At 52.9% G+C, this 26260-nt stretch overlaps 1 protein-coding gene across 1 annotated transcript; it reads right to left on the reverse strand.

Moving 5' to 3' along the window:
- Positions 1-1267: 1267 nt before the first annotated feature.
- Positions 1268-21562, reverse strand: IGFBP5 (insulin like growth factor binding protein 5). Its single transcript, XM_045806694.2, has 4 exons — positions 20437-21562; positions 7226-7455; positions 6900-7019; positions 1268-5789 (listed from the first exon to the last, which is right to left on the reverse strand). Exons 1-4 carry the CDS (start codon positions 20768-20770, stop codon positions 5658-5660), a joined length of 816 nt encoding a protein of 271 aa, XP_045662650.2. The 5' UTR covers positions 20771-21562; the 3' UTR covers positions 1268-5657.
- Between the last annotated feature and the right edge of the window lie 4698 nt (positions 21563-26260).

Consider the following 26260-nt stretch of genomic DNA (forward strand, 5'->3'; position numbering starts at 1 on the left):
TAGCATGTGGGTGACGGTAGGGCGAGCAGCTGCCAATGGAGGGGCCAGGAGACAGTCCCGGGGCAGGTGATGCCAGGGTGCTGGACCGGCATAGCCTTCCCAAATGTTACTCCTCCTGAGCCCCCCCATGACCCCCCGTGCAAAGGGAAATGGGAAGACTCCGGATCCTTCTCTGTACCTCCTAGTGCAGCGAGGCAGAGGCAAGGCCAAGGGGTCCGCACCATCTTTGCCTTTGCCGCTGGGCACTGGCTGAATGCACAGCTGAAGGGTCTCAGGGAAGAGAGTTTCAGTGACCCTTCAGGAGGATACATGCCCAGTAACAGGCCAATCCCTTGCCAGGCTGGGAAGCTCCCGATTACTCCACCAGCCACGTGCCTTGGATGGGGTGGGGTACTGGGGTTTGGGCTGGGCAGAGTGGGGCTGCCATCAACTCTGTCTACGTGCCCGAGGACCGGGAGGCCCTGTAGGGTGCTGTCGGAGGGCTGCATGAACGGCAGTGTGCTGCCGTGCACTCCACCATGAAGGGGGCACGTGGAGATTGGGAAGAAGGCGCCCAGGAGGAAGGAAAGGCAGAAAGTAGGACGATGGCTGGAAGGTTAAAGACGGAGTCACTAGCTGTTTTATAGTTTCCTTCCTCACTGGGCAGAGACAGACAGCTGGGGGCTGGGTAGGAGCAGGAGGTAGGATTCACACGGGCCAGAGGTTCCCAGGAGTTAAGAGCTTATGAGGCACTAGAATAAGCAACTGAGGAACATTCTAGAAATGCCCTCCTGAAATTCCTTTCCAAGGAAAAGAGACCCATCATGGGCTGAAGGGTTGAATAAGGCCACCTTACTTGAGAGCAGGGGCTGGGATTCAGGGATGATGATGATAGTGAAAGTAGTCGCCCAGCGAGCACTGACCACTTACCGCTCTAAGCACGTGTGTACATTAACTCATTCGAGTATTTTGAGCAGATGGAGAAGGGGGCACCTAGGGTTGGATGGGAGGCTGGGTCTGGGGCTCCCCTCGGCTTTGCCTCTGCCTGGTCCGTTCTCCTTGCCCACGGGAGCGTGGCCTGAGTGGACCCCCGTGTGCCTCTCACCCTTCACCTGCCTTCCCTGGGCCCTCGGAGGACGCTGACGCAGGCTAACTGAATGCATAACTTTATTAAATAAATGCTTTGTCATGACAAAAGACAAAGATCAAGGAGTAACATAAATTATAAGTTGAATAAATAGTATACAGCAATCTTCACTTTTTTTAATAAAACGTGAGATCCTCTGGCTTTTTTTTGTTTTTTTTTTTTATTTCCTCAGGTACAAAATGCTAGACAAGAGGCGAGCCCCTCTGTATTCAGGTGATTTTTTTTTCCGCTTTTTTTTTTCCCCACAAACTGGTTTTATTTGTCGATTTATTTTTTCATCCTTTTCACCAGTAAAGATTATGAGCATTTATTTAAAAAAAAAGTCACAAACAAAACAAAGGGAGAGAGAATAGAGCTATGATACGTATGTACGTAAGACTGCGGAGAGCTACGGTAATATGTGCTGTGGTTATTGCTGTCTTCAAAAAAGAAAAAAAAAACCGGTAGGCAACTCGGAATCTGAAGGAATCTTGTCTGACAACTGTCTATCCGTGTGGGCTACTGTGTGGTGGTGGCAGTGGTGGTGGGAGATTCAGGACTCAGGCTGGTGGTGTGGGGGGGAACCAGAGAAGCTGGGGGGGGAAGTGCAGGCGGCTGACTGACGCTCCCCACCTTCCCCTTCCCCATCCAGAGAGAGGAGTTAGAGAGGAGCCAGAGTCTGTGAAAAAGCCTAAAGGATATATTCCATTAGAAAACCAAGAAAGTATGTTTATAAAAAGAAACAAAAACCTAGGAGAAAAAAAAAGTGGAGAAAAGTGCAAAAGTCAGTCTTGCACTTTAGTGGTTTTAAAAATAAAGACAGTACAACGCCCAGGTGCCTGGCTGGCAAGTCCCCATCCCCTTTGCCACCACTTCTCAAAACTCAGCCTCCTTTCTCCAAAAAACGTCCTCTTTGAGCCCAAAGCTTGCTTCTCCTTGGCCCATGACCCTCTGAAGTTCCCACCTGCACTGCAGCCCTCTGGGGGCGGGGGTGGGGCTGAACAGATGGAGAGGGGCAGCCCCGGCCCCCCAGAGAGGGGCCTGGTAGCCGCATGGCTGCCAGCAAGCTAGGTGGTGGGAGAGTCCCGGTCAGGCCCACCTCCCCAGGGGAGGCTGACCCTGCAGGATTACCGTGGAGACCACTGAGACGGTGATGGGAAAATGGGTGAGGAGACAGGAGGTAGACCACACGGGGCCTCCTGGGCCTCCCGTCCTCCCCCCGGGGGCGGGGGGGGGGGAGGTTTGAATGTCTCCGGGCCTGTCTGACCAGGCCTGGCTGTCCGAGAAACTTTAGAGTCTCTTCCGTCCCAGATGCTCTGCTTTGCCCCGGTGGGTAGAGAAGCTCTGGGGGAAGGAGGGTCAGTCCTGGCGAGGCCTCCCTCGATCACCTGGCAGCAGGTGGGAATGACAAGGAATCGTCTCCCTGCTAGAGTGAGGCATGAGTCCAAGGGGGATGGGAAGAGGCCTAGTGTTGGGTGGGGGGGGGCAACATGTAGTCTTGAGGCCACAGAAAACTCCAGAGCCTAAGGCCTGGAGTCAAGAAGATCCTTGCTCAGGATCCCAGCTGGCAGTGCTTCCCACCAGCCTTCCCCCCTGCCCTGCCCCGGGGACGCTCCACCTTCCTCCATGGCTCCCTCCCCAGGCCAGGCCTCCCTTTTGGGAGGTTAGGCTCATCCGTCATGAAGGTCCAGCATCCTCTAGGGAGTGGCCAGGTGAGCAGAGTCACTCAAGTACTGGACCCAGGTTGGGGGAAGTCAGCGTGAACTCTGGAAACCCGAAGACACTGGTGGAGTTAAACCAGGCCATGCTCTTCCCCACCTCCGGGCTGATCGCAAAGAGCCGAAGGGAGGGGCAGACACCCACCCAGAGTCCAGTAAACAGCAGGGGAAAAAAAGAGAGCCCCTCTCAGGAACAGGTCCAGGTCTTGGGAGGGGTGTGGGGTGGGGTATGCAATTCCTGGCTCAGTCTTTTCTTAGGGGGAATGGCACCCCAGTATCCATTTGGCAGAGCCCAGTTAGATGAGTGCTCAGGTTCCACAGAGAGAATGGGCAAACAGAAGAGTGAAGTGGGAAAGGTTTACAATACTGGCCTAAGACACAGAAATGTGAGTCGGGGGTTTGGGGACAGTCGTGCGGAGAGATGGGGCACACGGCTGCAGCAGGTCGAGTAAGTCCTCACAGTTGCCATCCCCATCGGGCCCTTTGTCCTATGACAATCGGCCATCTCTCCTGACCCAGCCAACTGTCCTGTCGGGGGGCAGGAGACCCCCCCAAGTTCCGTAGCTGCAAGCTTCCCACCAGCTGAAATCTATTTGCTTCTCCATGGTCCCTCCTCATGGCCCCAAGGTCGGTGTTGGAGTGGTCTCCATGGTGTCACGCCATCAGGAAAGAGCGGAGAGAGCTGTGTGCACAGCGAGGAGGGGTCTTCTTTGCCAGTGTCCAAACCCCCTTCCCTGGCAGGCTATCTCCGGCCTCTGAGGACAGCCCTGCGGCTGCCGATTTGTTGAGGAAGTCAGCGGGGATGGGAAGTTTCTTGCTTCAGAATCTGGCTGCCAAATGACAGCACCCTCGAGGGATCCGTTTGTCCTGGGCCTTTCTTCTATCCTCCACCCCAGGGAGAAAGCTTGCACTGGCCCCAGGGGACCGAAGAGCTTGAGAGGCTCTAGCCTCCGTCTCACCGCACGGTGAAGACGGTCACCTGCTCGCATGGTCTTGTCCCTCCAAAGGCACAGCCAGACTTTGCTGATCCTTGCCCCTGGCCAGCGGCAAGGTTCTAGAACCCACCTTACATTACCCACCTTCCCTGGCTGCCAGGCCTGGAGTCAGCTCATTTCTGAGAAATGGCACCCCTATTCTCCTCTTTCTGTCCCCCTGAATCCCAAAGGGCATAGAGGGTGGGGAGCCAGGAAGTTGCTCTTGGCTTTGTCCCCCTTTCTGTTGCTTTTCTCCAAAGCTACAATGGGGTAGTCCCTTCCGTGTCCCTCCAGCCCCGTCCCTCCACTCCCTCTCCTCCGGCCTGCGCAATCGCTTTTACCATTTCCCTGTATTGAAACCTGTTCACCTCTATCCCGCTCGCTCGCTGCCTTCTCTCCTTTCAGTCTCTCCCCTGCTCTGCCAGCCTGAAGGCCGAGACAGACTTTCAAAATGCGGGTTCTGCCGGGTTGAAAGGAAAAGGCTAGGCAGGACCTGTGGGTCACACTTGGACCTGTTGTGCTCCTTTGGTGCAGGGCCCCGAGCCAGTGACTTCTCGAGGGTCTAAAGGCTAACATGAGAGGTGCTGGGGCCGTGGGGGGCGCCCCACGGAGAGCCCTCATCTACCTGGCTGGGGGGTTCCTGCGGACGCACCTGCAAGAGTCCAACACCGCGGCCGCTGGGGGCTTGCGTCTGCCACTCCTGGGAGGCTGGCGGAAGGCAGTTACGGGGTGTGTTAGAAGAATACGGGTTTTCTTGGTTTTCCCAGAATGAGGAAGCGCCTCATTGCCCCCAGGGGAACTACTCTGAAAAGTTAATGCAAACCTTCGAAAGAAAGGAAGAAAGAAAGCAAAAAAGAAAGACCATAGATGTATATGCCTTATAGAAGATTATATGGAGCCTCGTGGAGAAGTCCGTATGAGGCCGTGATGATTTCAGCCTATCCTCCCCCAGAGAGGCCCAGCTAGTAGCTAACGGAGGGCCACGGGGGGCTGAAACCACCCATGTCCGCGTGATCTCGTCATCTTGGAAGAGCAAGTCTCTCCGCTCGGGGGGCGTGTACTGCCGTCTAAAGTCCGTGCGGGGACTGAAGTACACACACATATGTCATTTCTGTGTATCTGCTTTGGAAAACCTATCTATCTAATAGCACTCGGTGATTCATTTGCTCTGTTCTGAGAGGAATGGAATGCATTTTAGTTTTCGCAAGTTTTGGGGAGGGAGAACCCTTGGCCGGTGAGAGGGGAGGAGGGGCGGGGTCAAGCCCTGCAGCTTGCTGGCTGGAGGTGGAGTCAGGTCCAGGAGAGGCACTGACCCCTTCCGTCCTTTCCTTTCTCCCCCTACGGACCGATCCAGACGGGAAACCCCAAGGGTGTCATCGAATGCCACGCCTTGGGCCATACCTTCCAGTGCCCAAACGTCTCCCAACTCAGGCCAGGGCTGGACACGACAGGTGGGTCCAGCCATGGTCCCGGGGGTCTTTCCTTCCTGCCCACATTCTTTTCCTTCTTCAAAACTCGGTTTGTCTCCCCCTCTCCTCTACACGTGCACTTTCTTCCCTTCTCTCTCTCCGTGTTCCTCCTCCCTTCCCCTCCCTGTCCATTCAACTTGCCTCAAAAAGAAAACCATTTTCAAGGGGGGGGGGGGTCTCCTTAGCTGTTTGCATCTCCGCTGTTGCCGGTTTGAAAGTTGAGACCTTGCTAGAGATTCCGAGGTCCTCAGTTTCCTCAAATAGATAGATATATGTATGTTTTTTCCCTTAAATGAGATGAAATGAGTGGCGTCCTGGGGTGGAGGGAGGTGCTGGCTGGAGTCGGGGCTGGGGATGGGAAGGGGCAAGGGAAGGACGGGGAGGGGACGCGTCACTCAACGTTGCTGCTGTCGAAGGTGTGGCACTGAAAGTCCCCATCGACGTACTCCATGCCTGGCAGCTTCATGCCGTACTTGTCCACGCACCAGCAGATGCCACGTTTGCGGCCACGGGAAGGCTTGCACTGGGGTGGGGAGAGCGACAGGCCGTGAGGATGGCAGTTCCCCAGGAGCTCTGCTCCTGCCTTGTTCTGGCCCTGCTCCTTGTCTACCCTGCCCCAACCATGGGGTTCTGGTATGCCCCCTGCATGGGGGATGGCCCCGGTGGGAAACGCTCATTTAGACAGTCTGCCCACGGCTCACTCTTACAACCTCTCTTTTACGTCACCCATTCACGGTCCTCCAACTTGGTATTCTCCATACAGCTACGTGATCTCCTGCTGCTGCATCATTTCTACAGCCTTATCAGGTACCAGCCGCGGCTTAGTACTTCCTACAGAGCAGGTGCTGTTCTAAGTGCTTTACAGACACTATTCCATAATCCCTCACAATTGCGTAAGGACAATAGGTACAATTATCATTTTGCATGAGAGACTGGAGGCAGAGACAGTAAATAACTAGGTAAGGAGGACGCAGCTCGTAAGGAGAGCCAACAACTGACTCAAGGCCATCTGGCTCTTGACCCCTAACTTAGACGAGGGGTACCCTGATGGAGCATCAGGGCCACCTGGGAGGGAACTTGTTAGAAATGCAAAGTTCTCGGAGGACATCCCTGAGACTCTGGGGTGGGCCTCGGCAATCAGCGTTTTAACAAGTCTTCCAGGTGATTCTGATGCCCCGGAACTGGCAGAACCACTGGCCTACGGTAACGGGTACCACTTGAATAGGCTAAGTATTACTAGTTTAACCAACAGTGTGTTGCCCGAAGGGCAGCCTGGCTGCGAATGGGAGAGAAATGATTTCGGATGGTATCTGCTAAAAATTTGTTTGGAAGTCATTCTCTCTGTGTGTATATGCATGTGTGTGTTTATCAGCAAATAGTATATGCAACACGTGATAGGACACGGTGATGCAAATTTAGATGAATCCCCGAAGTACGGTGGGCCGTTAAAACGGAAGCGGATTATAGTACAGGAGGGGACGGGGAAAATCCTGATTGGGGCACTGGTGTGGACACCGGAGCTTCAGGAAACACTACTGTTGATGACAGAAACCGGAAGCATTTACAGGTGAAGGTTTTCTGGCAAGTGCCACTCTCAGGAGCCCTGTGAACTTGGGCGCGGGGTGGGGCCTACCTGCTTTCTCTTGTAGAACCCTTTGCGGTCACAGTTGGGAAGGTACACAGCACGAGGCACCATGCGTGGGCTGGCTTTGAGCTCCTGAAGGGAAGCCTCCATGTGTCTGCGGCAGGGGCCCTGTGTGAGGACGGCAGGGGTGAGACACGTGGCAGGACCCGAGGGGAAAGCACCTCCACGTGCAGAATGTGTGGCCCAGGGCGCTGGGGGCCAGAGGGTCGACGGAGAATTTCGTTCCAACTAGTCGCTCCCAAAGATCTCTCCCCCTTTGTACCTGTCATGCACTTGGTATAAGTGTGCAAAGCCTGCAAGTCCGTGAGACTCACCTGCTCAGACTCCTGTCTGACCTCAGGGGCAGAGATGACCCGGGGATGGGCAGTGTTCTCAGCGCCCCCCACAAACTTGGACTGGGTCAGCTTCTTTCTGCGGTCCTTCTTCACGGCCTCGGCCTTCAGCTCGGAGATGCGGGTGTGCTTGGGCCGGAAGATCTTGGGCGGGTACGTCTCCTCTGTCATCTCGGAGGTGGTTGGCTCCTCGTGCTCTCGGGAGTCTCTCTCTGCAGGAGAAGGAGACAGAGGGTCAGCCTCTGGGGCCGAGCCACAAAAGCAGGGTCCCAGGCTCGGAGGGTCGCTGTCCGCCTTGGAGCTTCCCAGCCTGGGGAAGGCACGGAAAGAAGGAGGAGGACGTAGGAGTCAGTACTCGTACAGGTGCTGGGAAGTTGCTGGCATGACTGGAGTCCAATGGAACAAGTCTAGGAAGACTTTGCAGAGTGGCACGGGGTTGAAAAGTTCAGGCTGATAAATGAGGGCCAGTGTGAGAGGAGGGAGAGGACGTTCTGGGGGCAGGAAGGGGAGAGTGGGAGGGAAGTGGCCTCTGGGGGAGCTCAGGCACTGGTGAGGGGCTTGCTTGCCATGGGGCTGGCTAGGTAGCTGGGGCAGCGGCTAGGGTGGGGCTGCCAAGAAGAGCACGAGCTGGAGATGCAGGCTGATGAAGATAGGCAACAGCCCAGCATGGACAGGAGAGGCCAAGTCTATCCCCAAGTGGGGTCTTCGTGCTTCCAGGACTGCTGGAGCGGACATAGATTCTGCCTCTGGAAACCAGGGGCAGGAGGGTCCTGGGGATCTAGACTAGCAGGGTGGCGGGGAGTATCATGGAGAGGAGGGGACCTGAGAAAGCCAGACACGTGGGGCCTGGAGGGGCACCGTGTGGGTGGGTGGGTGGACTTGGAACCCCAAGGCCCTGCTCTGGCTCAGGGCTGGCTCTGTGCTCTGGGCCCTGGGAGGCTGGAACATAACTCAGCTGTAGGCCAAGAGAGGCCGACAGCTGGCTGGGGCTGGAGCAGTTATATATAGGAGACTTGGTGACAGTCTATACTTAGCTGACTTATGACCTTTAAAGAAGTAGGACTTTGTTCATTTATTTGTTGATCTGATAATTCCACAGCCTGGCCTTTTCTCCATCCACAGACTTCCAGTACATTCTTATCTCCCGGGCCCCCCTCTCTGGGCCCCCCTTTCTCCTCTCAGCTCCTGGACCCCGCCGGCCTTGGCAGACCCAGAGTGGGGAGGGCTCCACCGCTCCTCCCAGGTGGGCAGGACGTGACCAGGATGCCCACAGTGAGACCAGGTGCACGGTGGGGTGGGCAGGGGCGGGGCAGCCTGTCTTCATTGCCTCTTTTCAAGTTTTAGAAAGAGAAGAATAGGGCTCTGGATTGACCCCAAGTAACTCAAATGAGCTGAAGGAAAATCCTGTTCTCCACCCATTCCACAGTCACTGGGCTCTCCAGGAGCCACGATGACAAGACCCTGGGACAGGGAATGGAAGGAGAGGGACCCAAGGAGTGGGGATGAGGGGAGGCACAGGGAAGGGGAATCTTGGTGAGAAGATTGTCCCCAGGGGCAGGAACCCTCTCTCCAAGGGAAGTTCCAGGTGTGGGTTAAGAGAGGCGTTTGGGGACCTGGCTAACCCGGTCAGGACGGCAGGTGGCAGGAAGCACCCGAGCACCTGTTTGTCTCTTGGCTTCGGATTTGTAAAACTTAATCGAATGGGTATCCGGTCTTTAAGGCCCTGGCAGGGGAGTTCCCCACCCTGAAGAAGCCTCTGCAGGTCCGCGGTGTTTTGGGTGGGTTAGCTGACTTGGATATTTATCCACAGAGAGGAAGGGAAGTAGTCACCGGAGAGGGAAATGACAGGGAGAGAGCAAATGGCAAAGCAACGGGCAGGCTTTCTCTGAGCAAAATTCAGTGCCAGGTCCCCATCCCCCACTTTCGGCCTTTCCCTCCCTCTTCCCACCTTGCCTTGACTCAGGGCTCTGACTCTTTGAAACCTGCTGTGATCGCTGATCTGCACGGTGATGTGCCTGATAGGTGGAGGAGAGCCTTCTAGGCTTAGCCAAAGGCGTGACGTTTGGGGTAAAGCCACTTTTCTTGGTTGTGGGACCAGCGAGCCTCCTCTAGAGGCTGCTCCAGCCAGGGCTGCAGGGCCAGCAAACTGTCCTTGGGGGCACCTGCGCGGCTGGTCTCCAGGCACTGCCTCTTCCGCTGCACCTGCTCCTGAAATCCTTCCAACAGACCGTCGGGCCCATGTCCCTGTGTCCAAGCAGGAACAAGGACATGAATGTATCTCAGGTGCTCTTTCTAGTTCTTAAGGACATCTGGCATGGGGAGTGCCACCCTTCCTCCTCTAGCCAGAGATGTCATCCCCTCCACCATCAGATGTGGCATCACCTCTCATGGGGCTCCGGGCTCTGGCCTCGGTGGACACGGAGGGAGGCAGGCTGGCTCACAGCACTCCACATACCGACAGCTCTTCTCAAGACCCTCCATCTTTTAGGACCTTTTCTAAGGAATGCAGTGGGCTGCCCTTAACCTTGACTCACTCTTCCTGGGAGGAGGATGGGGCTGTTAACAGTGGTTCAGTAAACTTGGGAGCAAATTTTCTTTGACCTCAGTCTTTTCTCTGCAAGTGTTCAAGTATGGCTTTGGGGCTAAGTACATGTTCATACTGGAAAAAGATGTAGATTCCAGCACGTTCCATAAGGAACTCAAAGCACTTCTGCAAACCCTCTCTCCTTCCCCAGCCTCACCGAGGTGGGGTTCCCGCATACCCTCCCCCAGTTCATAGGCTTTTGGCTGCTTCTGAAGGGCTTGAAGTTTTGATGTACCTCCTGTTTTTTGCTGCCACTTGGCCCCATGGGACCTGTTACGTAGGCAGCAGGACTGTGGAGTATCCAAGACACTCACCAGGGTCCTGTGGTCACCTGCAGGCTCCAGAGACAGTGGAAAGGTAGCAAAAGCCAGTGCAGAGCTACAAAGATGAAAAGGCTGGAGAGAAGACCAGAGCTGGAATGCCAGAGCCAGCTAGCCCTGCTTGGCCGCTTCCTGGCCAAGTCATAAATCTGCTTTCAGTTTGGGCAGGGTTTGCGTTTTGGATAAGACAACCAGGCCCGTGTAGACAGGCGGCTCCTGTACTCTTTCATCGAGAGGAAATGGGCCAAGGTTGCAGAGGGAATATAGGTGGGATGAAAGGGAGGACTTCCTGGTGAAGTTGCCCTGCACGTGAACAGCAAAGGAACTTCAAAGTGCAGGAGGTTCTGGAAGCGGGTCCACAAACAGGTCAATACCTCCCATGGCCGGTAGATGGCGGAGTAGACCGATGGCCACGCAACATGTCCCCAGTGCTTATTTCTAGGGACAGTAGGCAATTTTAAGATCGGGGACTTAGGTGCTGCCCTCCCCAGCTTCTCTGACAGCTACCCAAATCCTCTCCTTCTCGGTGTCTGCAGCATGCATTTCAGGAGTAATGGGGATGGATGGGTGAGGACTGGAAAAAACCCATATACAGGGAGGGTGAAAGCAGGTGTGAGAGCTGGAGGCTCATGGGGGGACAAGGCAGACCTGTGCATAGGCCCCTGCTGCTTCTCTAATCTGCAGCTGAAAAGTGATCTGGGGTAGAAGAGAGACCTGTCCAGGCCTCCCTTCCCATCTCTAGGTGTCATTTTGAAAGGAGTCTGCAGTAGATGGACAACGCGGAACGCTCAGTATTGTTCCCTCCAAGGGGCGGTGGAGGCAGGACCCATGAATTCCGCGATCTCATCCAAAGACCAAGGAAGCGAGGGCTACCATAGTGTCCCGATGATTGCCTTTAAGGTGGGTTCTGAGTCTGGTCTGCCTTCCAACCAGCTCTCTGGTGGCCCCTGCCACATTGGGGTGGCCAACTCAGTTCCTCCTTCACTCACAAGGCGCTCCCGGGTCACACTGCCGCGCCAGCCTCCACGGAAGCTCACACAGGTACACGGTCCTTCCTCGGGCAACATGAACACCTGCTTGAGGATCACGCATTTTCCTGTCCCCGCAAACACAGAGGGCGTCTGGCTGTAGGCCCAGCTGCTGTGGACCCGGAGGCATCCTAAGGTGGGCAGCACCACTCCCAGCAGAGCCTACAATGCACGCCTCCCACCCTGTTGTCCACGCCACCATGCTGTCCACGCCCACCCTCTGGCTGTCGCTGCTCTCTTGCAGGGGCTCCAATGTGCACCAGCAGACCCAGGCACATCCTCTCAAGAAGCCTTCTGATCCCACCCTGTTCCCCAGCCCAGTGATGGAGGTGTCGGGGACCTGCTGCCCCCTGCCATCTAACCCTCTGTCCTGGGGCTCTTAGTCATGCCCTGGTACCATTAACGCCCTGGTCCCGGGCTGGTGGTAGTTTCCCACTCTATCTTAACCTCATCCTCGAACTTCAGAGAACATGGGGTGGCCCAGATGTTGCGACGTTGCTTAGGGAAATTGAAGAAACCGAGGCGTACTCGGAATTCACAGCTCAAGAAGAATGTAGGCCTTTGGCAGGCCACCTGGACCTGGGGAGAGGAAAGTCTCTTTTTCTAGCCAGGAGACAAGATGGGTTTGCCCAGAATCTCTCTACAAGGAATGAAAAGGGGAGCTGGGTTTCCTCCGGCTTTCATTCTAGCTCTTTCAGTGGAATTTAAACAGTTTTAAGTCTTAAGGGAGGAGCTTTGTCATTATCTTTTTCTCTCCATTGTATGGTATTCAGTATATAATCTTTACATGGAGAAAGGCACCGATTTCCTCGAGAGATAAAGAGAAGTGGGTCTAGAAGCCTGTTTGTAACATAAACTTGGGCAGGTCGCAGTTCCATAGATGCCTTGAGAGGCACCTTGCTCGTGCCCCTGCCTGTAAGCCTGTAGCTGCTGCAGAGGGAGCCGGGAAGCAGAGATACGAGTCTCAGGGGGACAGGAACCAGTAGGGCTCCCCTGGGTTTACTGGGCTTCTTTGATCTAAGGCCGTGCTATCCATTACAGTACTCACTAGCCACATGTGGCCACTTAAATGAATAAATATGAAATCAAATTACAAATGCAGCTTCTCAGTTGCTCTATCCACTTTTCAAGGCCCCATAGCACAGTGGTGAGCGGCTGCCGCGTTGGACAGCGCAGATAGAGAGCATTTTCATCACGGCAGAAAGTCCTGCTGGACAGCTGGTCTGAGGGCTCTGGTCCGCGCCGCGCAGGGCTGCGGCTGGATGCTTTGCAGCCCCTCCCCACTTTGCCCTGTTTCCCCAACAACCTGCATCCTCCTGCTTTTTGCTCGGACATGCAGCTTATGGGGAAATGATGGAGCGGCTGCTCACTGTTGAAAAAACCGTGAGGCCTGTTTCAGTCTCCTGAAGTCTGACCATGTCCCAGAGGTGGATGCCAGATGAATCAATGACACTGTGTGTGCATGCCTCTGCATAAAGACAGCGGGCACAGGGTGGTAGGGAGGGCCTGCTGAGCCTTCCGTGGGGACTGCAGTGCGCCTCGTCCTAGCCATTCCATCCCTGGCCAGTGTCTGCCTTGCCCCAGTCTCTCTTGGAAGACACTGTTTTCTTTTTCTCTGTGGTAACAGACGTGCATGTTCTGGGCTCTTTTTGACAAGAATTATGGGCCGGGAAGGAAAGGAGCGCTGTCTTTTCAAGAGCAAAACAAACCACCGTCATCCTAAGGCACAGCTGCGAGAAGACACTGGAGGGGAAGTCTGACTTGGGGGCGAACGGCAGAGGCGGGGGGCAGGTTCGGAGCCTCAGTGACCAGACGATGATGACAACAGGCTTACCCTGCTGACCTCCTTTACGGCCCCCATGCCATTTCAGGCCAAGAAAACTAATGTGTTTAGGTGCTCTAAACCAACAGCCAGGTTGGCCAAGGTGGTACATTACATCTCTATCCTAAGCAGAGAAATAGAGACACCATGGAGGGCAAACAGTCAGAATAAGAGTCAGACTATCAGAAGGTCTGATTGCCAACCCCAGGTGAGAGGAAGCAGTCTCCACCTAGAGAACTCCCTCTAGAAGTATCCCCCATCGGATGGCATTCCTTCCTGCTGCATTAAGACACTAGTTTCCTTCCAAAAGACGGAGAGACAAAAGGTGACCAACTGCCCTTGATGCCATAGATATGGCTGCTGTCAAGTTGGTGACACTCCCCCAGAACAAAAGGCTGGGGTCTCGCTCACACATCTCCCACTGTCCTGGGAACAGGGGTAAAGAAAGGATCCCCTTCATTTATCTCCCCTAGAGCCAAAGTAGGATTGAGGGCTGCGACTCCAGTATACATTTCTTGATCTCTGAGGGACAGCTGGTGATACATTTACACATGAGACATACACACTTACGTACAACTCCCAAGATGAATGTCTCTGGCTGGGTGTCTCTAGAATTGGGAAGGACAGAACATGCTTGGTCTCTAACTGATCCTCATATACACCCCAAACCAGAAGGGAATGGAGGGGCTAGGTGGAAAGCAGCCTCTGAAAGGAGAAGGGGGAGAGGGAGAAGCACTTGGCCATTTCTCTGACCTGGCTACACTTCCACTCATGACTCATCACAGTCCATTCAGAATATTACAATTAGGCAGCCACCCTCCCTGAGAACGGTCCTAGATGACCAGAAGTGGGGTGAAAGGGAACAGGCAGCCAGAACTCTCCCTAGTCCCCCTAAGAAAAGAGAGTTGCTGGGGGGTCAAACAAGAGTCCTGTGGTGTCTGGCAATCCAGACTAAGACTCTTTGTTTTGGACTCTTGGGGGCAGGAGGAGAGAACAGAGACATTACTTCCCATCTCAGATTTGGGGGGCTTGCTGGTGGTGTCTACACTTTCCAGTTGGGTTGCTACTAGCCACATGTGGCCATTAAAGCTTGAAACGTGGCTAGTGGGGCTGAATTTAAAAATTTATTTCATTTAGGGGCGCCTGGGTGGCTCAGTTCGTTAAGTGTCCAACTCTTGATTTTGGCTCAGGTCATGATCTCGGGGTCCTGGGACCAAGCCCCGTGTCGGGCTCATGCTGGGTGTGGATCCTGCTTAAGATTCTCTCTTTCCTTCTCCCTGTGTCCCCCACTCTAAAAAAAATTATCTCACTGAAATTAATTTAAATTTAAAAACTAATACTCAATGTGGTTATCGGAAACTTTCTGGGTGTGTTTGTAACAATTCGGGTATATGAATCTAGTTTTTGAACTGTAAATTATATGAAGCCTAAATATACAGAACAAATATTTTTAATGAAAATGTAGTGTCCAAATTGAGATGTGCTGTAAATGCAAACTATACCTCAGATTTCAAAGGCTTCCTATGGAAGAAAGAACGTTAAACATCTCATTAAAACTGCTGGAGTGTATGTAGAAAAGATAATGTCTTGGATATATTGAATTCAAATAATATGGTTAAAATGAATTTCACTTGTTTCTTTTTGCCTTTTTAAAAAATGTGGCGACTAGAAAATTTGAAATTACATGTGTGGCTTGTATTGGATTTCAACTGGCCAGTGCTGTTCTAAAGGGTCTGGGACGAACGTTGTCTCCAGTGGGTGATAAAGAGATGGCACAGGGTACGCAATTCAGCTGGACGGTACAACGGGAATGGTTCAGGAGAACTAGAGCCCACTTAATCATCTGTGTGAATGAGCAAAGGTCAAAGGACACCAGGTTCTGAGTGCAAATTCAGTCTGGGTTTTGGCAAGGGAAGGCCCATGTCTGATGGTTAAAGTTGAGGGATGAAAAATGAGGTAACTAACCTATTTATATTAAAACTCCCCCAGGGTGCAACCTGGCAGGTCTAATCTACTGGGTAGAGGGCCTTAACTTATCTGCCTCCTCCTTAAGAATCCCCCAAGCCAGGAGCAGCCCCAGCTGCAGGATATATTAGCATATGGCTCCTTGCAACTCCTCAGGTCCATCTGAGGCCCCCAGCTGTCATCAGGAGGCTGTCTCCCTTCTCCTTTGGCAAGGTGGCTGACATACCTGTCTATGGTTCCAAACCTGGTGACTTTCTTGCTCTCTTCATTGTCGACTCTTGGGGCCTGTGGTTTTCTCTCCCTCTCCTACCCTGCCCCACCAGAGCTCGGGTCTCCTCATCCTTCTTGCCTGACTCCATGAAAGGCCTGTGCTGGTGGAAGCTGGTTGCCATGGGAAGCTGGCTGCTTCCGGGCCATGTTCTCCTTCCAATCTGTGGGCCAGTGAGGGCCTGCCTGCCTTCCCACATCAGCAAAGCTCCCTACAGTTCAGGAAAGAAGGTTTAGTACATGGACCCGAAGCCTGGGCTCAGCACCATCCCTTTCCACCCTCCTTGCCCCCATCCCTTACTAAACCACTGGCCTAAGCCAGTCTTGCTTCCAAGACTGTGTAGAAAAGGGATGCAAGAGAGTGTGATTGAAAATAAAAAGGGTGTTGCATTCTCCACTTTGGGGCGATGTCACTTCTTCCCTTAAAAGACAGCACTCCCAAGTTCTGAGCCCCCAGTTCGTCTTCACAACCCCCACTAAGGGAAGACAGCATTGGGCCGTATTTGCTGAAGTCCTTGTGGCAAGTTAGGCCAGGCGCCGGCGAGAGCCCTAGTGACTAGTGAAGAAAGCCCCGGACAGCGGCATGGGTACAGAATCAATAGGACCGTAGGACTGAGTTCTAGCTCTGACTCTGCTGTTAATCCTTCACCTGATGCCGGACAAGTGACTCTGCGCTCTCTGCCTCAGTGTTCTCATCTGTAAAACCATTGCTCTGAGTGCTGTGATCTGTGGGTTCTTTCCAGCATTAACACTCTTCGGTCAATACCTAGACCATTTCTGGGGAGACAGTAGGACTGAGCTGAGCCAAGTGGCCAGGCAGGAAAAGCCACTTTGTCTCTCATACAGGTTCACAGTCGTTCCTCTGTATTTATATTTTAAAAAAGGCATCATAACAGAAATCATGGAAAGAAATGGAACTGGAAAAAAAGTGGGAGATCCTCTGGACATGGGCAGTGGGGAGTAGAAGCTTAGAACTAGCTTCCTTGTTTGTTTGCTTATTTATTTTTGCAAATATGTAATAAATATTATTGTTTCGGAATGCATATCCAGATTGTCATTTAAGGATGCTCTCTGGGGATTGCAACTTTTGGACCAACTACAGTAAAAATGCAAAACAAAAACTCAAGGAAAACCCCTCCTCGTCTCTCACCACATCCATTCTCCCACCCTCTTCACTTCTGCTCCCTTTTGGTCCCTCACTGGTGTCTGGTCTGTTTATGAAGTTCTCCCAGTTTCCGCGTGCAGTGGGCTTGGGGTGTGTGAATCCCTTCTCCGAAGTTCTATGTTCTATGCATTAAAGAACCCAAAGTTTCAAAGGCATTGCTCAGGTACAAAGTAAAAACCACAGACAAAAATCACCTTCTTTTCCTGCTAGCCACTCCCCCCACCCCCACCCCCACCCAAGGCTTCTGTTGGGACTCCTGCTCCCATGCCCTTTGCTGTAACCCTCACGGTGACCTCTGCCTCCTAGGTCAGCCCGGTCCTCCCTCTGCAGCTGCAAACCCACCTGCCTGCTCAAATCCAACCCAAGCCCCAGCACTCACTGGCAGCTGCACTGACTTAAAGCTCAAGCCCTCAGGGAAACTAGAGGGATGGAGAAGGGGGGGAGGGGTAGGGAGAAGAAGAAATATGGAAAGAAAATGAGCTCTCACTGTGGCCAACTGTCCTTTCCCTTCCAGTCTGAGCTGACACAGCAGAAAGAGGGGCAGGAGGCAAGAAAAGTCAAGTTAAAAGCACCGTCTCTCGTCTTCCTGGCTCCCACTTTGGTTGGCTCAGGGCACAGCCAGGCTCTCAAAGACTTATTTCAAAGGGAGGGGGTGCGGGTGGGAAAGGAATCTGGCTCCTTTGGTTTTCCATGATCTTGTTCAACCCAGACACAAATTTGGCCAATAAACCTAACTCTGGCACTTGACTTCAACATGGCATTTGGACCAGGCTTGGAGTGGACACTAGGGTGATGGATGCCAACCCCTCAAAGAAGCAAAGGCCGAATTCATTTTTATTTAGGTAATATTTTTTCGTTCCCAGAGCATACTTTCTGTCCTCTCTCTCTTATGTCTCAATGACAGAACTGAAACTCAGAAGCCCATTTCTCCCTGTATTCCGAGCTTAATGTCTCACCGGCTCAGGAGAGATCTCCCAGAACCAGGCAAGTATGTACTTCGCCCTCCTGCCCAGAAAGCCACCAGGTCCTTCTCCAAACAATGCCCAGGCAGAGCCCAGGGCTTCCTTTACTGGACCCAGCTCACCCGTATTTATTGAGCTTGGTTCAATAAATAACTCCTGTCGCCCGCTTCCCTCCAGCCTCACACACACTGCCCTCTGTTTCTGTATCTATCTTTGCCCCGGAACGGGCCAAAATAAAATGCGGGGCCCGGCGCGCTCCCAGCACCCAGTGCGCGGGCGGACTCGCTCTCCGGTTGCTCAGCAACGCGCCCAGCAAAACACCAGTCTCCGCCCGCCCGCCCTCCGCTCTGCCTCCCAGCAGCTTTGGCTGCCTGCCACCTCGCTCCCCGTTTCGGATTCTGGAAGTGCACTTTTTCTTTTGGTTAAAAAAAGATACGTGTCTATATCTTTCTTTATATACGCATATATCTTTTGACTTATGTGTGCGTATATATACATGCATGTATCATCTCTACCTGTATCTGTATCTGTATGGCAACCGCAGGAGGGAGAGGCAAATGCAACTTCTCACCGCTGGCTTTGGTAGGGGGACATGGTGGACGGGCGTTGGGGAGCAGGATTTTTGGTCAAGGGAGCAGACACGCTCCTCCCTCTCTCTGTTCATTTCCCTGTCTTTATGAACCGTCTCTGCGCCATCTCCAACTTTTTGGGGACCCACTCAACGGTTTTCGAGTGGGCCAGGAGCGCCCACTACTGTACTATCTTCCGGGAGGAAGGGGTCAGCCCCCGCAGCCATCCTGCAACCGTGGTCGGTCAGGCACCTGCCAAAGGCCTGGTGGAGTCGCCAAAGAAGCGAGGGGTGTGGCGGGGAGGCAGCTACGTGTTCGCCAGGAGGCACCTTGAAGGTGGGGGTTGAGGAATGGGCTGCAGGGAAGTCTAAAGGGCATCTTGCTTGGGACAAAAGCCGGTGTGTGTGTGTGTGTGTGTGTGTGTGTGTGTGTGTGTGTGTGTGTGTGTGTGTGTGTATTACGTCGAACTGAAAAGTTGGATGATGAGCCAATTTACTCTTCCAAGCAATTGCGCGCGCACCGTGCGCGCACACCCTCCACACCAACCACATCACACCAACCACACGGTTGGGCAAATAAAAGCGGGGCCAGAATGCGGCTGAGTGATACCTTGCATACTTTCGATGTGACCGGATTATTACCCAGAGCGCTCACTTCCAAACCAGGAAACCGATTCATACCTTTTCTCCACTCCTCCCCCCGCCTTCCTCCCCGCCGCCCCCCATCCCTCCGCCTGTGCTAAGCTTTTCCAAATCCACATCCCCGAAGATGAGGGCGGCCAGGACCGCCTTTGAAAAGTGGCTCTTAATAAAAGTAACTCCACAAACCGGCCTCTAGGGCCTCTGGGGCCTGCGCGTTGCACTCTGTTCCTTTTTTGCAGGCTGCGATCCGGAAGACCACTGCCTCTCGCAAAGTGGGGGGCGGCCGCGGGCGACAGGCAAACCCTGTAAGGTTTGCTGGGATCCAGATCGAACCCAGGAAAGTTCTCCTGCCGCTTCTCAAGCACTGACGCACTCTTATCTTAGGTGATAGTGTGTGGTTTGTAGTTCGAAAACTCACACTGGGGTGCCCTAATGGACAGGATGGGAGGAAGAAGGGCATTGCCCCAGCAAGAAACCACACAGAAAAAAAAAAAAAACCCACAAAACATGATTTAGCTAAGTCTTAACGCTTTTCGGAGAGAATTAATAACCAGGTTGACGTTTCAGAATCCAGATTTTTGTGTACAGCTCATTAGACTTAAAAAAAAAAAGTAAGACCAGGTAAGTCCAAAAGGAAACACATTCTAAAGGGGGGGCAGAACTGTTCTGGTTGAACAACGAGCTCTGTCAACCTTTTAAACCTTAGACCCAAGACGCAGAGGGTTTGGGGGCGGGGCCACCAGGGGGCGGGGCTACTTGGAGGCGGAGGGGAGGCTCCTGGAGCACTCCTTTTCCGTCTCCGCCCAGTTGATTTTGCATTCTGTGTTTCCAGGGCCCCTCTTTCATTTACACCACACCCACTTGTGATCCTGTTTGAAAGACTGAGGTGGTGGTGGTGGTGCTGGTGGGGAGATTAGCACTGGCGGGGAAGTTGTGATGTCTGAGTTCTACATCCCTTCTTGCCCCCGTATCCACCTTTCTTCCTAGGTAAAATCCGAACTGGGGCGGAGAAAAAGGAATTAGATTCAGGGACGAACACTCAACCTGGGAACAGAAACCCTGCTTTCCCATTCCTCCCCGCCCCCACCGCCCCCACCTGCCCGCCGCCGCCGAGCGTGCTAAAGTAGTTTTTCCCTTCCCGGAAGGAAAAAAGGTATTTTGCATTTTAGTATGTTTTACCATGTGCCACAAACAATCACACCGAGTCAAGAGCGATGGGTGTGCACGTGGGAGGGGCATCTAAGCCCCCAGCCTAAAGGCGTTACCTTTCAAGCGTTGGTGCGTGTGTGTGCGCTCGCGAGTGCGTGTAGGGGTAGCGGGAAAAAAACGCCAGGACAGGCTCGTAGGGGGGTCGGGGCAGGGGCTGGGAGGGACAAAGGTGGAATTGCCGCAGAAAACCGGTAACGCCTCTCCCTCCAGGTCCCCAGTTAAAGCAGTATTTTAACAAAGAGATTTTTTTTTCAAGTTCAGAAAAAAACCGTATTGGGTGGGTGGTGGGGGGGTGGAGGAGGGAGTTGATAATGTAACATGCACCTTCTCAGACTGGAAATTGAGTACCTGGGGTTTGGATCTGGAGACCGAAGAACAGCTCAGAGTCCGTGTTCAGACGGAGGGGGATGGGGAGGGTGAGGAAGGGTGGGTGTAGGGGCGAGGAGAAGGAGCGAAAGCCGCGAGAGGCTCGGCTAAGAAAGCAGCCCGGGGTAGCTGGATCCGCCAGCCTCCAATTCCGAGGTGCAAGGACCCTCCCCGCCCTCCTCCCGGGCTACACCCCGGCTCCAAGCCACTTGCTGGGCCAGGCGCACAGGGCTAGACCGTCCCGTGTCCCCCGGCCGTGCGCCGTGTAACTGACTGGCACACAGAGCGCGCTCACCGATTTTGGCTTGCTCGCGGTAGCTCTTTTCGTTGAGGCAAACCCCGCGGCCGTGCAGCAGGGCGTGCAGCGGCTTCTCCTCGTCCTGTCGGGGGAGGCAGCGCAGCCCCTGGGCGCAGCGCTCAGTGTAGACGCCGCATGACTGCCCCTCGGCCAGGGCGCAAGTCATGCAGCAACCGCAGCCCGGCTCTTTGACCAGCTCGCAGCCCAGGGGGCTGGGGGGGCACATGGAGAGGGCTTTCTCGTCGCAGGGCTCGCAGTGCACGAAGGAGCCCAGGCCCTGGGCCGGCCCCGCACAGGCGGCCAGCAGCAGGAGGACCGCGGTGAGCCCCATCTTCTCCGAGTCTTCCCCTTTACCTTGGGGCGGGGCACGAGAGCGAGAGTGTAGGGAGAAAGGGGCCAAGAGGGCGCCCGGAGAAATTAAAAAAAATTTTTTTCTGGCAGGTAGAGCAGGTGCCCTCCCCCAGACAATTGCAAAACGTAGGGAGAGATGGAGGGCTGAGGTGCGTGCAAGCAAGTCCCAACTGCAAGGATTAAGGGACTTGCAACAGGTTGGGGGGAAAAGAGCAGCGCCAGGTGCACGCGGAGGGAGTGGAAGCCTGAGGAACAACCCCCCCGGGCAGACCTGCTCAGAATTACAGGGAGGAAAAAGCCAAAAAATTGTTCACCCCAAAGCAACCACCGGAATAATGAGCTCGGAGGCTGTGGAGGAGAAGGGGGTGGGGGTGGGGGGAGAAAAATGGGTCTGTCTTCAAAAATTTTTGTTTAAAATCTAAAATGCACCCTGTTCCTTTCTAACCTTCAGCTGCCTGCAGCGCGCGGCTGCCCAGGAACAGGTAAGAGGAGGCAGTTGTGGCCGCGAGAGTGGGGGAAAATGTTGAAATCAAGAAATTAAAAAAAAAAAAAAAGCCCCAAATCCCAAACCCTAACACCTCTTTGCTCCCACTCTGCCACCACCTCTTCGAAATTCGCAGGTTCTGCGTGAAGCTCGAAGAGGGTGCAAACGGAAGAGGGGGTAATTAAAAGGAGCAAAAAAAGAGAAAAAACCCACACCGATTTGCCCCTCTTTCCTAGCTCTTTTCCCCGGCAGAAGTTTCCAAAGAGACTACGGGCTCCGGTGGAGCAGGCGCTTTTAAATAGACGGCCCCTGGCCGCCAGCCAGTTTGTAGCTGCTATTTGAGCTCCCCAACACCCAGCCCAGGCGAGGATGCCAAGGAGCTTTGCAGTACAAACTCACACGGGGTGGGGGTGGGGAGAGGCCTTCTAGACACACGGGGGCTCCCCTGCGCTCCCGGAACAGTGCCCCCCTCCCCCCGGAATGTAAGAAAGGGGCTTGGGGGACAGGGCTGGGCTGCCCACAACGGGGGGGGGGGGGGTAGGGGGGCGAGTGGAAGGGAGAATCGAGGAGCTGATGGACACAATGAAGAGTAACTCGGTCTCCCCCTCCCTCCCACCCCTTCACTAGCCAAGGCCCAGGCTGCAGGGAGAAGCATTTTCTTATTAGCTAAGTGGATATATACAGTGCCCAAGAAATTCTTCCAGAGCTTTGGGAAACGGCTGTCTGCTAGTGTCTAAGTGACTATGTGAGGGGTGTGTGTGTGTGTGTGTGTGTGTTGTTTGAAGGGGAGTGTTAGTGTGGGATGGCTAGCTGAGGGTAGTGAACTAAATTAAAAAGAAAGAAAGAAAAAAAAAAAGCAAAACTGGATTTTCCCCCTTAAAAGTCCAGGGAAGGGAATTTAATTAAGAGCATTTCTCTTGCCTGTGGAGTGTGGAGTGACTGTCTTTGGTCATATGATCAAGAGGTGGCCACTTTCCTTCAGCTCCATTGTTGGCCCAGGGAAGCTCTGTGTGTGTGTGTGTGTGTGTGTGTGTGTATGCATACACGCCTGAGTGCTTGCTCAAGCTTGTGGGTATCTGTTGTGTGTACTTGTGGGAAGTGGTAGCCTTTCAACAGCATCGTAGGGCCAGTGAGTTATGGAGACTAGCACTTTCCAGGAGATGCTAAGTCTGAAAATCTTGCCTGCTGACCAAACGTGGCCTGGTGTGGTGTTTGGATGCAAGGCAGGCAGATTGGAGTGATACTCTCCCCTCACATTCTTTTCCTGGAGCAGTTCTGTTGGATAGGGCCACATCTCCGGAGGGAGTGGGTGCCAGACCAGAGGAGCACCTTGTTACGGGGTTCACTGGCAGGCACAGGTAGCTCAGGACTGAGAGCTGACGGGGCCATAGGACTTGCTCTGAAGAGATCCCGACCAGGGACGTTCTTATTTCATTTGAAACCTCAGGCAACCTCTTCAAACACTGTTGGATCCCTTCTTTCCTTAGTAAAATGAAAGAAAGCTAAAGTCTTGAAGGAGGGAAGGTGGCGATTTCCCTTTGTTTCTGAAATGCACACGGCTGGGCTGAGGACTTCACAGCGGGATCAGAGAGAAATGACTCGTCCTTGCTGCCCGGTTTGGGAGGACCCGGGGTGGGATTCAGCCCTTTTACATTTCCTTCCTCTCTTTAGAAGTGCTCTCACTTTCCTTTGGAAAAAGGGGCTGCATTTCATGAAGTTTGCCACTAGACTGCACCCTTATCTATGATAAGAATTCTTTCCATAGGACTGCTTTTGAGAAACGATTTCTCCTGCGGGTTTGGCTCCGGAGCTCCTCACTGTAGGCTGTTAACATTCCCAGATCCTGATCTTTCGACTTGCTTATCTATTTGCTGAAAGGCACATTTTAAAAGAAGGCTAAAGCTGAAAGTTGTGCTTGTGTTTGGATTGCCGGAGGGGTTTTTAGGCGTTGGCTGGGAGAGGGGGGAGGGGTTGCGTGTAGTGATAAAAGCAAACCAACCCCGAACAATTCCCCCCACCCAAACTGCAGGACCTGTTTGCATTGCCTCTCCCCTCCATCTGGGGGCTTAGAAAGGTAGGGGGAGAATTAACGTTCAAAAATTCAGCTGAAATATTTCAGGAACCAGGGAGATCATGTTATTTTCCCTTTTGTGTCAAGTTGAGACTAGAAGAGCGGCCCAACAGTGTGCGGTGTGTGTTCTTACCCCTGCTCGTATTCCGGCACCAGCCCAGCAGCAAAGCTGACTCCAAGCACATGGTAGCATTTCAGATGAATGGGGAAATTGTGGTGCTCCTTCCAGAGAAACATGAGTTGCTAGTTCCAGCCACCCTCTATTCTGAGAGAGACGGCCTCCAGTGACACGTCTTTTTGTCTAGCCGACTTCCAGTGGCTGGAAAATAAAATGTGTGAGGACAGGTAGAAGGAAGAGGGGATGATTCATGGAGAAGACGAAAAGCCTGTGGAGAGAAGGAGGAGGAGGTGGTGGCCGGGGCCGGGCCTTGGGGTAGGGTGTAGGGGGCTGTGGAGAGCCCATACTCTGCAGCTCTGTAAATGTTAAGTGAACATTCCCGCGTGTCTGCTTAGAAATGAGCTTAAGTCAGGAGGGAGTGAGGGCTGGTAGGACAGAGCTGCTCTTCCAGGGACCTCAGGTAGGCTTCTGAAAACACAAGAGAAAGAATTCTCAGTAGCCTGGGGCTGTCTACAATGGTTTGGTCCAAAGATAGGGCTGGCCAGATGGGCTTGCTTGCAAGAGTCCATAGGTAACATAAGATAGTGGAGAAGTTCTGGTACGAGAAGTAGGATTATGGGGTGTGCCTATGGGCCTCTCTTGATTCTGTTTCCCTCCTCTCCTCCACTCTGTAGACCGAGATCTGTTCACAGCCACCTTTAGAAGATTGCTTCTGGGGAAAAAAAAAATAGTTTGCATCAATGAATTTAGTTAGGAGGGGCTCATTTATTCCTGCCAGATGCAAATGTCAGAGGCCAGGTTCCCTTCCCTCCTTTATTACTGACTTGCTTTCCCTGCCCTGAGCTTCCCAACTCTGCTTCCCACCCTGGCATGTCCGAGTTTTGATGCCTTTCAACCACATTTTTCTTGGAGAAGTAAGAAGTTAACTATCATCCACTTGTGTCTCATCCCGTTGAGATCGCTCCTCCCCATTCCTTTAAAAAACTAACTGCATATCAAGACCAAGTTTCAAGAAATGCAACTGGGTAAAAGATTTATGCTTTTATGTGGACAGCTTTTCCAAGGGTGACTAACGTCTTTGTTTTATAAAGCTTGATCATTTTCTGTTGAGTTTCTAAGTGATTTTCAAGGTGAGGGTGACTCCTGATAACATGGTTTGGGAAAGCTGCACTTTTAATAGGACATAAAGTATCATGGGTTCCTCTGGTTGGAAGGGAACAATGTCAGTTAAGGGTCTTGTCTTCATTCTTTTCCTTTGCATTACTGTCCTCACTGCCTTAGACAGACTTGCTGAAACCATTCTTTACAGTGAGTAATTACTGTGTGTTAAATATCTTATGAGATTGACATCAGTCCCTTTCCCAGCAGACATCACGCATACTGATGCTGCCACTTCATCTTAGTCTGAAACTAAGGTATGGTCACCTTTAAGAAATGAAGCACCTGGTCACTCCAGTCTCTCCCCAGATCAGGGAAGTTCAGCAAGACTGAGGTCTCTGCAGAATGGCTCAAGGCAGCTCTGTTGTAGTGACGGGGCTGAAGGCTAGGTGGCAGAATAGATACATCGTTTCAAACACGCCTCCTCTCTCCAAGGGAAAGAAGCTGAGCTGGTGAAGTCTTTAGCAACGGGGGTGGGGGCTGCGGGGGAGCAAAGGCACTGATGGAGGGCCACATCAATGCCCTGTGGGTCCCCTGTACATCACCCCAGCCTTGGCACTCCCTTTGCCATGACAGCACTGATCCAGTGCAGGTGGGACACCTTCCAAGACCCACCAGCAGCTATATTCGTGATCACTGTACCTTGGAGACAGGTACGGCCAGGTCAGAACTCGATTACTTTGGGTTCATCAAAGAATGCCCTAAAGCTTCTCTGAAGAATAATTAAAATATGACCTTCAGCCAAAGTGCATAAAAAACGTCCTCTAAAAATTTTTAAATGTTAATTATGGTATATTTCAACCCTTCAAAGAGCAGAAGGTAGTATAACAGATAGCCTCTACTCACCGGCACGTTTAACGGTTACCATGCTGCCATGCTTGCTTGAGATTTTGGTATACAGATTTACAGTGCTGCAGAGAACAGCTCCCCCTCCCCCACCCCCACCCCCTCCGCCCCTGCGCCCCCGCCCCTTCAGCCCCTGCCTCTTTTCTCTGCAGGGGTAACCACTCTTTTGAAGGAGCTTTGTATCCTTTTTGCACAGTGTTTTTCTAGGTTTTGCACGAAGTTTCTTACAGAACAGAATTAGAACGATTTTGAGGGTGAAACCACGAGCTACTTGGACGTAATTTTGTAGTGGTGCTTGTTATGGTGGCAGTTTAACTACAGTCCCCACTGACCCTGGGGCTGACTTCTGATGGAGCTGGTGCCAAGTATGATTCAGAGTGACTTATATTTCTATGTGAGCAATATACAAGTTAATAGTTTTAAGAATTGATGTTGAGAAGGCTTCTGGAACCATTCCAGAGAGATATGGAAGAATAGGGACGGCTCCATAAATACAGTTTCTGGTTGGAGGCCTTCTTGGATCACGGGATCTGACATGTTTGTACAATGGACAGCCCTAGAGCTGTGTTTGAATTTTGGAAAAATGAGATTAACCAGAAAAAGTGATCTGTTGTGATTTAAAAAGAAACAGTGTTGGTAGATTCAGATCTGGGAGGGAGGGGGTTGGGCTACGCAGGGAAAGATGGAATCACATGGGATGGGGGAGAGAGGGAGTATGTTAACTGCTTGAAGCAGATGCAGTTGAGCCGTGAAAAGGCCAAATGAAACCACAGTGCATGGCTGGAATCTAGGT

Source organism: Ursus americanus, chromosome 1, assembly GCF_024610735.1.
Source record: "Ursus americanus isolate L20-20 chromosome 1, mUrsAme1.1.p, whole genome shotgun sequence".
Classification (NCBI taxonomy): Eukaryota; Metazoa; Chordata; class Mammalia; order Carnivora; family Ursidae; genus Ursus; species Ursus americanus.

Bases quoted from the DNA above. Each gene is read 5' to 3' on its own strand.
- IGFBP5 (XM_045806694.2), bottom strand. From the start codon at position 20,770: ATGGGGCTCACCGCGGTCCTCCTGCTGCTGGCCGCCTGTGCGGGGCCG. The intron at 7,456-20,436 runs GTGAGCGCGCTC...CTTCTCCTGCAG, and splicing joins CCGCGAGCAAGCCAAAATCG to AGAGAGACTCCCGAGAGCAC. The intron at 5,790-6,899 runs GTAGGCCCCACC...TCCCCACCCCAG, and splicing joins GGTTCTACAAGAGAAAGCAG to TGCAAGCCTTCCCGTGGCCG.